Here is a 15,259-nt window from a genome sequence, read left to right on the forward strand (position 1 = left end):
TATATGCTGTAGTCGACTAAATCTCATAACTCTGTATTCTGGACCTCAGACAAGAAAACTCCCCTTTCACTCGGAATTCCTGCTCAGGAGCTCGAGACAGTAACTTTGTCCACCCAAGTTCAGTAATCCTGCTCAAGTCAACATGCTCGTAAGAGCAACAGTAAACAAAGCAGCACTTCTTACTTATGAATGAGTGATATTGTGTATATACTAGTATTTGCTTTAGATTAATCAACATACAGACATTCATCTGTTATCCATCCATCCATCCATCCATCTTCTGCTGCTTGGAGCAGCCCAGACTTCCCTCTCCCCAGCCACCTCCACCAGCTCTTCCGGGGGAATACCGAGGCGTTCCCAGGCCAGCCGAGAGATGGAATCTCTGCAGCGTGTCCTGGGTCTCCTCCGGGTGGGGCATGCCCAGAGAACCTCAGCCAGGAGGCGTCCAGGGGGCATCCTAACAAGGTGCCCGAACCACCTCAACTGACTGCTTTTGATGTGGCGGAGCAGCGTCAGTATTATAGATTTGTTAATTTGAGGAAGAACTTGGACACCACTTATCAGTTAGCTGGCTGGCTTATTGATTATAAGAGTTGTGTGCTTTTGTTTTTTGTTTTCCTCCCGTCACATAATTTGAATGAACGAAAGTTGGAAAAAGACTTTCAGACTTTCCAAGTTGAGTGCTGCATTTAGCTACAAAAGACAGAAGCATCACTTCTGAGTCCTTTTAAACATCAATATTTTATTGTTCTGGGTTTTATTTCTTTATTTTGATTTCAGCTGGAGGAGATAGAAAAGAGTGAACTCTTCCAGTACTGAAGAAAAAGCACAAAATCCTGTTTTTGTACAGATACAATTTTGATGCAATGTGTTTCAGTTTACTGGTTGTTTTATAGAAAGGTAAAATATGGTGTAGTAATCTCAGACAAGTGCACCTACAGTCTGTAAAAACTTACTGACATGATGAACATCTCAGAGATAATCCAGTGACAATTATATTGGAATAGAAGCTAAGAAATCATCCATCCATTATCTCTAGCCGCTTTATCCTGTTCTACAGGGTCGCAGGCGAGCTGGAGCCTATCCCAGCTGACTACGGGCGAAAGGCGGGGTACACCCTGGACAAGTCGCCAGGTCATCACAGGGCTGACACATAGACACAGACAACCATTCACACTCACATTCACACCTACGGTCAATTTAGAGTCACCAGTTAACCTAACCTGCATGTCTTTGGACTGTGGGGGAAACCGGAGCACCCGGAGGAAACCCACACGGACACGGGGAGAACATGCAAACTCCACACAGAAAGGCCCTCGTCAACCACTGGACTCGAACCCAGGACCTCCTTGCTGTGAGGCGACTGTGCTAACCACTACATCAATGCGCCGCCCACTAAAGAATCCTCATTATTATTATTATTAGTAGTAAATAATATATTTACTGTTTAGTTTTTCCATGACACACATTTATCTTGAATATCTTTTTGAACCTAGGGCCGTTATCAGTTATTATTGGATATTTTATAGTTTTTATAATCATCATAGGTGATGTACGGATTGGAGACCGTACCCTTAATGAAGAGACAGGAGGCAGAGTTGAGGTGGCGGAGTTGAGGATGACAGGATAAGGAACGAGCACATGTGGAGAGCTTGGGAATGAAGCTAAGAGAGATGAGACTGAGATGGTACGGGCACATCCTGAGAAGAGATGCAGAGCATGTTGGAAGGAGAATGTTGAGGATGGAGCTGCCAGGCAAACGAAAACGAGGAAGGCCAAAGAGGAGACACATGGATGTGGTGAGAGAGGACATGAAAGTGGCAGGTGTGGTAGAGAAGGATGCTGAGGACGGGGAGCAATGGAGACGAAAGATCCGCTGTGGCGACTCCTAATCGGGAGCAGCTAAAAGATGATAATCATCATAGGGCATTTTACCATCTGAGAATAATACCATAAGCTACAGCACCCTCCACAATTATTGGCACCCCGGTTAAGATGTGTTAAAAGGCTTAAAATAAATTCAGTTTTTATTGCAGAAGCATAATCTCACACTGAAAATTGTAGAAAAATGTAACCCTTAACTCAAGTGAATTTACAAAATAAATCCCTGACTAAGAAATAATTATTTTTCATAAAATCACCTGTTCCACAATTATTGGCACCCATAACAATTCCTAGAAAATAAATGTAATTGAAGCATTTCTGTCATTTCTACTGTAGTTTATAAAGTTGATCAGAGCATCTAGGAACCTTTAATTAGTAATTCATCACATCCTGTTTCCCTGGGGTATAAATACAGTATGATGTGACACGGAGGCCTATTTCTCTTATCCACTCTTCAACATGGGAAAGACAAGAGAACACACCATTCAAGTAAGGCAGATGTGTGTCGACCTTCATAAGTCGGGCAATGGCTACAAGAAAATAGCCGCTCGCCTTCACCTGCCCATATCTACAGTCAGAGGAATCATCAAGAAGGTTAAAACAACTGGAACAGTGGCAAACAAGCCTGGATGAGGATGCAGGTTTATCTTGCCACCACGCACAGTGAGGAGGATGGGAAGAGAAGTAAAAAGTTCTCCAAAGCTCACTGTTAGAGAATGGCATCAAAGAGTAGCATCTTGGGGTCACAAAGTCTCCATAACAACCATCAGGCGCTATCTACATGCCAACAAGCTGTTTGGGAGGCATGCACGGAAAAAGCCTCTTCTCACTTACAAGCATAAACGTAAACATCTGGAGTTCGCTAAGCGGTACTGGGACTTCAACTGGGACCGTGTGCTTTGGTCAGATGAGACCAAGATAGAGCTTTTTGGCAACAAACACTCTAAGTGGGTCTGGCGTAACACAAAAGATGAGTATGCGGAAAAGCACCTCCTGCCCACTGTGAAGTATGGGGGAGGATCGGTGATGCTGTGGGCCTGTTTCTCTTCCAAAGGCCCCGGGAACCTTGTTAGGGTGCACGGCATCATGAACTCTTTGAAATACCAGGACATTTTAAATCAAAATCTGGTGGCCTCTGCCCGAAAGCTGCAGATGGGTCGTCACTGGGTCTTTCAGCAAGATAATGACCCTAAACATGTGGCCAAATCTACACAAAAATGGTTCACCAGACACAAAATCAAGCTCCTCCTATGGCCATCTCAGTCCCCAGACCTCAGCCCAATTGAAAACCTGTGGGGTGAGCTGAAGAGGAGAGTGCATAGGAGAGGACCTAGGACTCTGGATGATTTAGAGAGATTGTGCAAAGAGGAATGGTCGAATATCCCTCTCTCTGTATTCTCCCATCTGGTGAAATGTTATAGGAGAATATTAAGTGCTGTCTTGTTGGCAAATACTCTGTGCAATACTTTTATAATGTGCAATACGTCACTCCATAATGTGAAACACAACACATTCACTTCACTCACCTCACCTCAGGACTGTGCACCTTACACACAGCACATACACCAAGTCTGTGCACCTACCTTACCTTACCTTACCTTACCTTGCAATACTTCATAAATGTGTAATATCTCATCTCATCTCATTATCTCTAGCCGCTTTATCCTGTTCTACAGGGTCGCAGGCAAGCTGGAGCCTATCCCAGCTGACTACGGGTGAAAGGCGGGGTACACCCTGGACAAGTCGCCAGGTCATCACAGGGCTGACACATAGACACACAGACAACCATTCACACTCACATTCACACCTACGGTCAATTTAGAGTCACCAGTTAACCTAACCTGCATGTCTTTGGACTGTGGGGGAAACCGGAGCACCCGGAGGAAACCCACGCTGACACGGGGAGAACATGCAAACTCCGCACAGAAAGGCCCTCGCCAGCCACGGGGCTCGAACCCGGACCTTCTTGCTTGAGGCGACAGCGCTAACCACTACACCACCGTGCCACCCACTGAATGTGTAATATTTTATTTTATAATGTGACTCTCTCTGTGCAATACTTTATATGTGCAATGAGCAGTACCTCACTCCATAACGTGTAACACAACACATACACCTCAGGACTGCGCACCTTACCCCCCTTACACCCTCCCCCTCTCTACACGCTGTTTGCACTGTTATTGGAGACGCTTTAATCTCATTGTACATGTGTATAGTGACAATAAAGGCATTCTATTCTAAAAGGGGGTTGTACAAAGTATTAACATCAGGGGTGCCAATAATTGTGGCACACATGATTTCATGCAAAATAATTATTTCTTAATGTGGGATTTTTTTTTCCCACTGAATAAATGCACTTGAATTAAAGGTTGGATTTTTCTCTTTTTTTGCATTATTAAAAAAAAATTATTGGAAGCCTAAGAACAACGAGGGGTGCCAATAATGTGTGCAGGGCGCTGTATTTTATATCGGTCGTATTTTATGCTGATTTTTATCTTGTACTGCACATTTGATATAGTATTAATATGTATATTTGTGCAATAAACTCGTTAAATATTATTTATTCATTTTATTTTTCTCATAGCTGTCAACATAACCCAACAGCCAATAAAAAGGGTTACCAAAGTTTGTTAACCCACTTGACACCTTGCTCGTCACCTGTACTTTCGATTAGACCTGACAGAACCTTCTGGATAGTTGTTTCTCCATCCATTAGAACCGTTTAATGCATTGCTCCAACCACAGAGCAAGCTTTCTCCTCTTCACCGAAGATTTTCCTGAATTCCTTGGTGACAGCAGAGATACCACAACCATCGAAACAGCCAATCACCAATGGAACAACATGTGCCGTGTATCCCTGCCTTCTTTCTTGGATTTCAAATGCCAGCTGTTGATATTGTGTTCTTTTCTCTCATCTCATTATCTCTAGCCGCTTTATCCTGTTCTACAGGGTCGCAGGCAAGCTGGAGCCTATCCCAGCTGACTACGGGCGAAAGGCGGGGTACACCCTGGACAAGTCGCCAGGTCATCACAGGGCTGACACATAGACACAGACAACCATTCACACTCACATTCGCACCTACGGTCAATTTAGAGTCACCAGTTAACCTAACCTGCATGTCTTTGGACTGTGGGGGAAACCGGAGTACCCGGAGGAAACCCACACAGAAAAGCCCTCGCCGGCCACGGGGCTCGAACCCGGACCTTCTTGCTGTGAGGCGACAGCGCTAACCACTACACCACCGTGCCGCCCCGTTCTTTTCTTTTCTCTGTGATAGTTTATTAAGTAATCCAGTCCGAATAGGGCTGTTAACTGTGTAGTGAAAAGAGAAATCATGAGACGAGATGTACTTCAGAGAAACTGCTCCGTATCTCAGTTGGTATTTCGATGACCGAACGGTCGTACTTTTCCGTGTGTGTGTGAGAGAGAATTTTCTGCATGCAAACCAAGTGGAAAAAACACACAGCACAGCAGTGAGTTCAGTAAAAATAGGTTTTTCTTTAAGCCATATGTACAAAATACAAATAAATCATGTACTAAAATGTACACACCCTTATTCATTATAAACCATCAGTGTTCACTTTCAGTAAAAACGAAGGTCACACTGCAAAATATCCGTTTTAGGGAAAAACAGGAGAGACCAAGATGCTTATCTGTAAGTCTGAATCTATTAGCCAAACCTATTCTCTCTCTCGTATAGAACTATCGCTCTGCAATAAGAAATGGCAGCCAGGCTGCTGTGATGCTGTTGGCCCGTGTCGTTGTTACACAGTGACTTTTTACAATAAAAAACTGATTAGAGCGGTCAATAACAAAATGCAAAAATACACACGAAAGAACGTCAGTGTCGCTGTTCATCTCCGACTGAGATGATGATGTGCGTCGTCACCACATGAAGTAAGAAAAGACTCGAAAGGAAAACAGTATTAACTGATTCTCGCTAAATAACCTGCTTTGGCTTCACTCAGCAAATTACTGCACAGAGAAAGCACGATACAGGCTTCAAAAATACAGCGTTATCTGTCTACAGCTGCAACACGGTTCATATGTCCGAGAGAAACGTGTGAAACACGGCACCAGGCTGAATTATGATGAAATTCACCAAAAGTAAAATGGTGTTGGGTTTGGTTTGGTTTTTCCCTTAAGTTCCCATAATTGTCTTAACCTTCTCTCATCTGATTTCAGACACAGAATCCTTCTTGTAATTAAAAAAAAAAAAAAAAGCAAAGCCAGTCAAATGTCTTTGAACGTTTTTAGTCTGGTCACCATTTGTTGAGTGTAAATCAGCATGAAATTAATACTTTTTTGGTTTTTGTGTGTGGAGTATTAAAAGACGCATGCTTAAAAATAAAAATCACCCTGCACTTAAAAAAAAAAGGCGAGCTATATAAATGACTAGTTTAAAAAGCATCGTGTGTGTCGCAGTCACGTACACTACGTTCACACTGCAGGCTGAAGTGACTCAAATCCGATTTTTTCGCCCATATGTGACCTGTATCCGATCTTTTATTGACAATATGAACGACGCAGATCCGATTTTTTCAAATCCGACCCAGGCCGTTTGGATATGTGGTCCTGATTCCGATTCCTATCCGATCTTTTCATACGTGACTTCAGTCTGAACCGCCAGGTCGCATTCATCCGACTTACACGTCATCAACAAGCCACAAACGTCACTGTTCTGCGCTGAAGTAGGCGGCGGGTCTCTCAAAAAAAGTTACAACGACATGGTTTTGATGTTCCTTTGAACGGAGGTTGCAGTCACTACCCCGCAGAACGCCTGAGCCAAAACCCTTGCCCTCTTCCTTCTCAACCTCCTCCTTAACATCAGGCTATTGTGCATGTTCTGGCTCCGTCGCAACAACAACTGCATCATCGCCAGGTACTCCATGCTGGCTACTGTCATACACAGGAAACTTTAGGTTACTTCCGTAAACACTGGCCATGCTCACTGCGTGTGACGTCGTCGTATCCTGCAATGCGCATGCGGGACACTTTTAGGTCGCTTTTCGTTCATACTGAGCATCACATACCGTACAAGTCGCATATATTTGTTAATGTGAACGACCTCACCAAAAAATCGGATTTCACAAAAAAATCGGAATTGAGCATTAAGCCTTGCAGTGTGAACGTAGTGATACTTGACTTCTCTTTGTTTCCGGAAGTCAATTCAGAGTCGAACCTCGAGTCCACAATCAAACTGTGCTAGATTTCACTGGAGTGGATGAGACGACCTCGGACAGACGTTCTCAGACTGCCGCTTGTGGTCCAAGAATCGCACTAAGCGGAAAAGACACCAGGGTTCGATTCAAACGGACTAAACGGTGCACATGAGGAAGAAACCTCAATTTTTATTGATTTCCAAAAATGAGCAAATTGAAATCTCAGGTGAAAAAATGAGCTCTAATTGGAAAGGGTTACCAACTGGGAAAGGTGGAGTCTAGCATGGGCTTCCTTAAAAAAAAAAAAAGCATGTGAAGCCGTTGCATCTTTTCAAACTAATCTTCGTGGTGCATCACAGGGCAGCGTAACACTCGGAGGAAAGTGCTATCCGCCCACTTCCTCATACACAAGTTCAGATCGGTTAATTTTTCACTCTGACAGGGAGAGAGTAAGACCATCTCTCTCTCTCTCTCTCTCTCTCAGACAGCAGAGCTAATCAGATTTGAATTCAGGATCATACTTTTCTGTTGCACCACTTGCAAGCCATTAGGTTGGAAGTGTTAATAAAATCCTCACTTCACAAAGCTGTACTGCCTTTCAGATTTTTTCAAGTGTAGGTCATGAAAAGAATTTTCCCCGACAGACACCTGATTATTTGTGTTTAGTGGACCGAAAGCTACAGAATTCGAATCGCGGACTTCCAATTTTATTAGTTTCTTTTTTTAAATAGAACAATTATCTCCACACGGCCCTAAATTCTCCTCTGCTATTTTTTCCTGCTTCACCATGACCCAATTCCACATACTACATCATGTATGACGTGATGGGCTTTCCCCGTTCGAAGGCATTGTGGGATACAAATTTGAAACAGGAGAGAAAAACGGAGGGCGTGAGCGTGCGAATGAACCGTGAAAGATCGACTACAGTAACGGAAAGAAAGCGAGAAGAAAAGACGTTATGTTATATACGAAGGAAAAGAAACGCAGGACCAAGTTAATAAATATCGCGGTCAGCGAGCACCTCGGTGTGATCGGCTGTTCGTTTAGCGACAGAATGATGGAACCGTCAGCGCACGGTCAAAGGTAAACCTGCGCATGCGCACACGCACACACACGGACTTCCTCTGTCTGCTTGACTGCGCAAAGCAAGCGATTTCATGCACATTATTTGCTTTAATCCTCTCAAATTAAATAACTTCCCAGCCACAGAATGGCCTGATTTAGATTATTTTGTGAGATGTTACAGAAATAAACTTATCACAATGACCAAATTTCAGACGGAACTAAATATCACCGATTTTCTGAAATCGAAAGCTTTAAAAAAACATTTTTTTTTAAGTATTTTCTTTGGCATTTTTTCTTAAAATAAATCTAAAACATGATCTCGAAGTGTTTAAAAACGTTTGACTGGCAGCGTTGCAGTAATCATCCATAAATCTAATATCACATCATATCAAAAATGAAGAGGTTCGTTGTCCTCTGAAAACGTTTCGAATCCTCTCTGATTAAACTGACACTCCGTTAAAACTCCGAGGGTTCGACGAAATAAATACTACTCCTTATGTAATCAAATATATTACACACTGTATGTATGTGTATGTGTGTGTGTGTGTATAATAACACCACGAGTGTGTCAAATCTGAGATCTGTCAGTGGTTAATGTGGAAGTTTGGTTGATGAAGGCCATGAAAGCCACAGCTGATTGGCTGATGGCACTGGAAGTGAGATGCATGACATCTGTTTGCAGTCCAGCAGAAGGAGCGTGAGATCGTCTGACTGTGTGGGCGTGTGAAATAGTGGTAGAGAAATCCAACAGGAAGGAGGAGGAGGAGGAAGAGGGGCGGTATCTTCTTCAGCCAAATCTGCTTGTGAGCTCCAGATGGCCTGAGAGGGGGGGAAAGCCCCTCCCCTTCACCCAATGTGCGACTTCAACAGGACGGCTTTCGATGAGCTTATTTAGCTTTATCATGAGCAGAGTCTGCTTGTCTTTGTGCTTCAGTTCCTCAACACTGGATGCTAGATTAATTTCGAGGAGTCTCTTTTGCTGATCAGGACTTCCAGCAGCTTCAGCTTGGCCTTAACGTGCTTGTATTCGTTGTATTCCACCGCCAAGGGTGAGCGATCTTCTTTCTGCACGTTCCTGTAGAACGACAGCATCGTTACCTTTCTGTGAAACGCCAAGTTATCGGCTCTAGGTACCGTGACGTGTATTTTGTTCCTCTGGGGGAAGTTGCTCTTTACCTGCCGTTTTGCCTGAAGAACTGGTCCTCGAATTCACGCAGGTTCTTTCGGATTCTTTTCTTTTCTTCTCGAGCTTCCTGGAGCTGCTCCACGAGTTCCTGTCTGTGTTGGTGAAAAAGAGACGATGGTCATCAGAAGCTCTTTCAACAAGTCATAATTTGGACAGATATAACTCTTCAGTGAGCAGAGTCTGTGCCAGATATCTCATCTCATCTCATCTCATTATCTCTAGCCGCTTTATCCTGTTCTACAGGGTCGCAGGCAAGCTGGAGCCTATCCCAGCTGACTACGGGTGAAAGGCGGGGTACACCCTGGACAAGTCGCCAGGTCATCACAGGGCTGACACATAGACACAGACAACCATTCACACTCACATTCACACCTACGGTCAATTTAGAGTCACCAGTTAACCTAACCTGCATGTCTTTGGACTGTGAGGGAAACCGGAGCACCCGGAGGAAACCCACGCGGACACGGGGAGAACATGCAAACTCCGCACAGAAAGGCCCTCGCCGGCCACAGGGCTCGAACCCGGACCTTCTTGCTGTGAGGTGACAGTGCTAACCACTACACCACCATGCTGCCCTGTGCCAGATATCATCTGTTTATAATTTTTTTTTTCTTTCACATGATATAAAGGTCAATACAAAAAAAAACAAAAAGGTATCCTATGGATCCATGCGGCTACTGCTTATAAATAAAAAAAAATTTCTGATCCCCTGTCCATCCAGTAAATATCGCATATTTTATCAATGATACTCGCATCATCTCTTGCCAGCGTCACTAAGCTGTGAGCAGCATCAGGGCTTGGAGTATTTTGTTTACTGTGTTTCGTTTAAAATCCAGTGCTGTGAACTTTATTTTCAAAAGAGTAAGGAAGCACTTGTTCAGGAATTGTCTTAGAAGCATTATTTAGTCCTAATGAGCACATTTTGTTTTACCGGTGTAGTGTACAGACTCTAAAATAAAATTAAAACATTAAAGCAAATAGCAGAAGTTTGATATCGGCTTCTCGATCTATCTGCCAAAAAGCTAAAAAAAAAACCCTTACAAAACCTTTCGTTTGACCTTTCAGAAGGACCAAATAAAAGTTGTGATAATGAAAAGGTAAGTTTTCTTAAAATAAACACCACTTACTTGATATCGGATCAGTAGCCTCGGTGAACCACGAGGTGAATTTCGTTTATCTGCTGATTATCTTCCGATACTACGGAGCTATAACGAGGTTTCTCTTATTTCGTTTCTGGTTCTGATTGGTTCCGAAGTTTATCAAGAAGCAGAACGGGTAATCGATCTTGATCAGGATAAGTGCTGATTGGCTACGAAGTTTCGCTATTGTTACACTCATTCTTGTGTACCTTTTGATAACGCGAGACCAACTGTTCGTATCGTGAGATCATGATTCGCCGTTCTGGTGATTGTAATGCTTATACGCAGTGCGCTGTTCTTACGACACAATGACATCGTGGCTCCGCCTCTAGTGGCGTCACCTCTATGAGGCAGTAGCCGCAATAACTGTAAAGGGTTTGTTTGTTTTTTGTATTATCTGGTGCAAGTTTCGCAAAATAACTATGGCTCCATTTACATTTAAATCCTTTAAATTTGCATCGGCTTTCTGACAACTTGTCTCGTCTCGTCCTCTTGCGTATCTGAATGAAGTGTAAATTCGATAGCGAACCGTTCCAATCATACAGCCACTTTCTCTTGTATCCTGTTTTATAAAGTGTTTACCAGCCCATAGTTGCAGTGCAGTATTTATACAGTAATCTGATTGGTCAGAAGGTGTGGATTAATTTTCCGTAACAGGCTGCACGGTTTATATCGACGCACTCATTCAGTATAGTAACAAAGAACACCAGGATTTTTATAGTCCACATGGTTGCTGCTGGTGGCACGGTGGTGTAGTGGTTAGCGCTGTTGCCTCACAGCAAGAAGGTCCGGGTTCGAGCCCCGTGGCCGGCGAGGGCCTTTCTGTGTGGAGTTTGCATGTTCTCCCCGTGTCCGCGTGGGTTTCCTCCGGGTGCTCCGGTTTCCCCCACAGTCCAAAGACATGCAGGTTAGGTTAACTGGTGACTCTAAATTGACCGTAGGTGTGAATGTGAGTGTGAATGGTTGTCTGTGTCTATGTGTCAGCCCTGCGATGACCTGGCGACTTGTCCAGGGTGTACCCCGTCTTTCGCCCGTAGTCAGCTGGGATAGGCTCCAGCTCGCCTGCGACCCTGTAGAACAGGATAAAGCGGCTAGAGATAATGAGATGAGATGGTTGCTGCCATGTGGACCCTGTTGATCCACATGGCATTTTAATTGGAGCATCGCTTTACACCAGATTCTCATTGGTCTTGGGAAACAACCATTCGCACCAATGGGCAATTTAGAGTAGCCAGTTAACCTAACTGCATGTCTTTGGACTGTGGAGGGAACCGCAGCACCCAGACAAACCCCACAGAGAAAGCCCCCCGCCAGCCACTGGGCTCGAACCCAGAACCTTCTTGCTGTGAGGCGACAGTGCTAACCACTGCACCACCGTGCTGCTCTATATAAACAGATTTAATCACTGATATGGTGTCGTCTTCTATGAGATGACGTTTATTTACCATTTATGAAAGCTGTAGCTTTGTTTTCCACCACAAGAGGGTGTTCGGGACAGAGTTTACAATTTGTGTTTTCTTAAGAACAATTTTTTTTTTAAATTCATTTCAAGAAAAAAGAGCCTGGTGATGGAATGGAAGTCTGTAGCTGCTATAATGCAAGTGATAACAAGAACCAACTTGTTCTGTGGATGTTTCATGACATTTGAATGTAACGATCAATGCATGAAGTCTGCATGATGTCCTTTTTATTAAATAAAAATTGGGATCACTGGAAAACTTCTGCAGTATAAGAGGAACAAAACACTTCAGGACACGCTGTTACAGGAAAATAATCAACTTGGGGGTGCTGATAGTAACACCATCGCACCACCCCTATCATTGATTTTGATTACATGTCTAAATAAGTCATTAGAATATGTCACCCAATTCACGATATTAGGTTCACGTTTCGATTTTCCTATGAAACTGTTGAAAAAATATTAAATGAAAAATTTTTACCAAAAAAAGCAACATTTCTTGTTTATCAGCTTAAATATTTTTGTTAAATTAAAAAAAAAAAATTGTTAATAACCAACAATAATTTACTCACATTTGTAAAGGTTGGAGTAAAATATAATAGCCCGTTATCTAAAATATTCCTTTTACTACAAATGAAAATGGTTAATAATTAATAAACCTTTTATTAATACATTTTTGTACTCCCTCCATTTGTTTCTCTTTTCTTTATCTTTCAAAAGTCTGTAAAAAGAAAGCTCTGATTTCTTGTTAAATCTGTTTGTACAGTCAATCACAAAATGACTTTTTCTTTCCATTTTAGATCTGTTTATTTTCCTCTATTTTCAAAGCATCAGAGCTGTGTTACTTCTGCCTGGGGTGAAGGCATGCGCATTCCCGCTACTGTACGTTATTACGCTTTCTGCTATCTAAACAATGCAATTACAGCTAGGAAAAAACTAAGATTACACAACCTGATGATAGTCACATTTTTTTTAATCAATTCAAATCATAAATTTGTATCATGATCATCATTGTACGATATATCGTTACATGCCTAGTTTTACTGCATCCTTTATATATTTTCCTTCGCATTGTGGCACTCACATGGTGGCGGCGTGCAGGTTGGACAGTCTCATGTCGGTGCTGTTCTTTGAAGGCGACAACTCGTCTATAGGCGAAATGAAACCGTCCACCTCCTCGTCCAGGTGGTCCAAAAATCCCAGCATGCTCACCTCCGGACGTACGGTCACCTGCGTCCTGTTGTCATCTTCGTCCGAGCCGTCCTCTTCCTCCTGCGCAGACAGCGTTTTACGCCTGATTAGTTCAATGATAAAGGGGAGAGCTGGTTAGCTTGATGATCATCAGGTAAATTCATGCAGGATTCAGTCAGCGTTTGATTGGTTAATGAGGGAAAGCAGTATGTTACACTGACGGCTTCTTTCACACAGATTTACTGCATGATCCAAAGTGTGATCAAGGTGTAATCATTTGCACATTCACAAAACAGGCATCAAAATAATGTTAAAGAAATATTTTGGAGTTTTCTGCCTTGCATCTGTAGTGTAAGTGTGATTACCACGGACAATAATCACCCCGCTCGGGACGGAGTCCACCAGGGGGTGAGGTATCGTTTTCGGTCGGGTTTCTTTATTTTTTTGTTAATGATATTGCGGGAAAACGGCTGGATCAGTCTTTATGAAACTTTCAGGATAGATCGGCATTGGTCTCAAATAGAACCTCCAATTTTCTGGGGGTCATCCCCCAAAGGTCAAAATCGTTTTTGTTGTGGCTACTGCCTCATATAGAGGTGCTCGCCAATACGTCATCATGCTGTAAGAATGTGAGTGTAACATTCACGCACTCGGCATGCGCATACACGTGTTCTGATCAAAATGGCCGATGAGTGTATACAATTCGGTTCACCATTCGAAATAAATGGACTAAAGAAATCGCTTTCAGACACGTTTATGCTGATTACAGAGGGAAAGTGCGTTCCACTGAGCTCTAGCGCCGAGCCATTTCCGGGAAATAAGAGTTTGGGTCATGGTGACAGCGTGTGTGTGTGTCAGCCTCGGTTCGGAGGTTTCAGTTTGGAAAACTGTAAAGGCCAATTTATGCTGACAACCCAGTCCTCGCAGACGGCGTCTGCATAGCCCCCCCACCTTCGCAGACACTCTGCACGCACCTCCCAAAAATTGTGACCACCGCAGAAGCCTCGCAGACAGCGTCGCAGACAAGAGGGCTCTGATTGGTCCACTCTACATCCGCTGTACACGCACTTCCGCTTCCCTACTTTCCCGGTTTGGTTTGTTTTCACGACCGCCATTTTTAAAAACACGAGCGAAGATGGAGCAGCACGAAGAGCGGTTGATCGAGGAAGTGAGGAAGTACGTACATCTATACGACTCCAGTTCTAGCCATTATAAGTAACCGGAGGATAAACACTCCACTAACCACACCCACCAACTACTCCTAGCAATTTCGCGACTTCGCGCCCCCTTGCGTTGTGGCGGTGAATAACATCGCGCACGCCTATTACTCCCCGCTCAACGATAAATTACAACTGTCTGCGAAAAGCTATCTGCGAAAGCCTTGTCGCAAGAGCATGCAGAGGCCCTAAGAGGTAAGAGTAGAATAATATAAAGTACAGACACTTGGTATATTTTACTTCTGTGATTTTTAAATTGTTCATTTTTGGATTACGCTTCATTTTTGTGGCTGCTGCCTCACAGAGTAAATATATATATGCTATATTTACTGTATGGACATGGAATCCGAAAACAATTTTATTGATCAGCAGCAGCCACATGGACCCATAGGGGACCTTTTTTTTTTGCGATATCTTCCTTCGTATTCATCATAAGTGCTACCGGGTGAGGTTTGTTTTGCCTGGCAACACTTGTTTCTACATGTTTTCATGTACTGAGAAAAGACCAGAAAGCCTGTTTACTTCAATTAAGTTGTAATGAAAGTTTTAGGGGCAGATGTTGAATTCCCTAAGGGTGCTTAGACTTTCATTAAATAAATGTCATATTTGATTTCATGAATGTTTTTAAAATATGTGACAGTGATGTACATTTTAAAAACTTAAACATCTGATAAACGAACAAAGCTCTTGGGAAGAAACAGATTAGGAAAATATCTTAAAGCTGTTCGTAGGGAGTTTTATATGATGTTTGTTTTATCACTAGAGCAACAGTAAACACTTTCCCAAATGTTTTATGGTATCCATGTGGCATGACTGACTACACAATCTTCCCTCTGGAAAAATTCCCGTCTTTCGGAGTACAAGTTATAATGGTTTTAGTTTTAATTTGCAAGTAGGTTTTAAAACATTCTAATAAAATGTGAGTTTTACCGGTACACAAACTGCCCTAACAGCT

The 15,259-nt window shown here is 43.0% G+C and overlaps 1 protein-coding gene across 5 annotated transcripts in view; it reads right to left on the bottom strand.

Annotated features, from left to right (window-relative positions):
- Positions 1-5,363: 5,363 nt before the first annotated feature.
- fam13a (family with sequence similarity 13 member A) overlaps positions 5,364-15,259 on the bottom strand; it is a 281,599-nt gene continuing 271,703 nt past the window's right edge. For 4 of the 5 annotated variants that reach the window (XM_060926493.1, XM_060926495.1, XM_060926497.1 and 1 more), the window contains 3 exons: positions 12,981-13,168; positions 9,289-9,390; positions 5,364-9,187 (listed from right to left, as the gene is read on the bottom strand). In XM_060926493.1, the coding sequence (XP_060782476.1) occupies positions 9,064-9,187; positions 9,289-9,390; positions 12,981-13,168 (414 nt within the window). In that variant the 3' untranslated portion in view covers positions 5,364-9,063. Of the gene's footprint in view, positions 9,188-9,288; positions 9,391-12,980; positions 13,191-15,259 lie in introns of those variants that run through there. The other variant, XM_060926498.1, reaches the window with a different exon arrangement.

The sequence above is a fragment of the Neoarius graeffei genome, chromosome 7 (genome assembly GCF_027579695.1).
Source record: "Neoarius graeffei isolate fNeoGra1 chromosome 7, fNeoGra1.pri, whole genome shotgun sequence".
NCBI classification, from domain to species: Eukaryota; Metazoa; Chordata; class Actinopteri; order Siluriformes; family Ariidae; genus Neoarius; species Neoarius graeffei.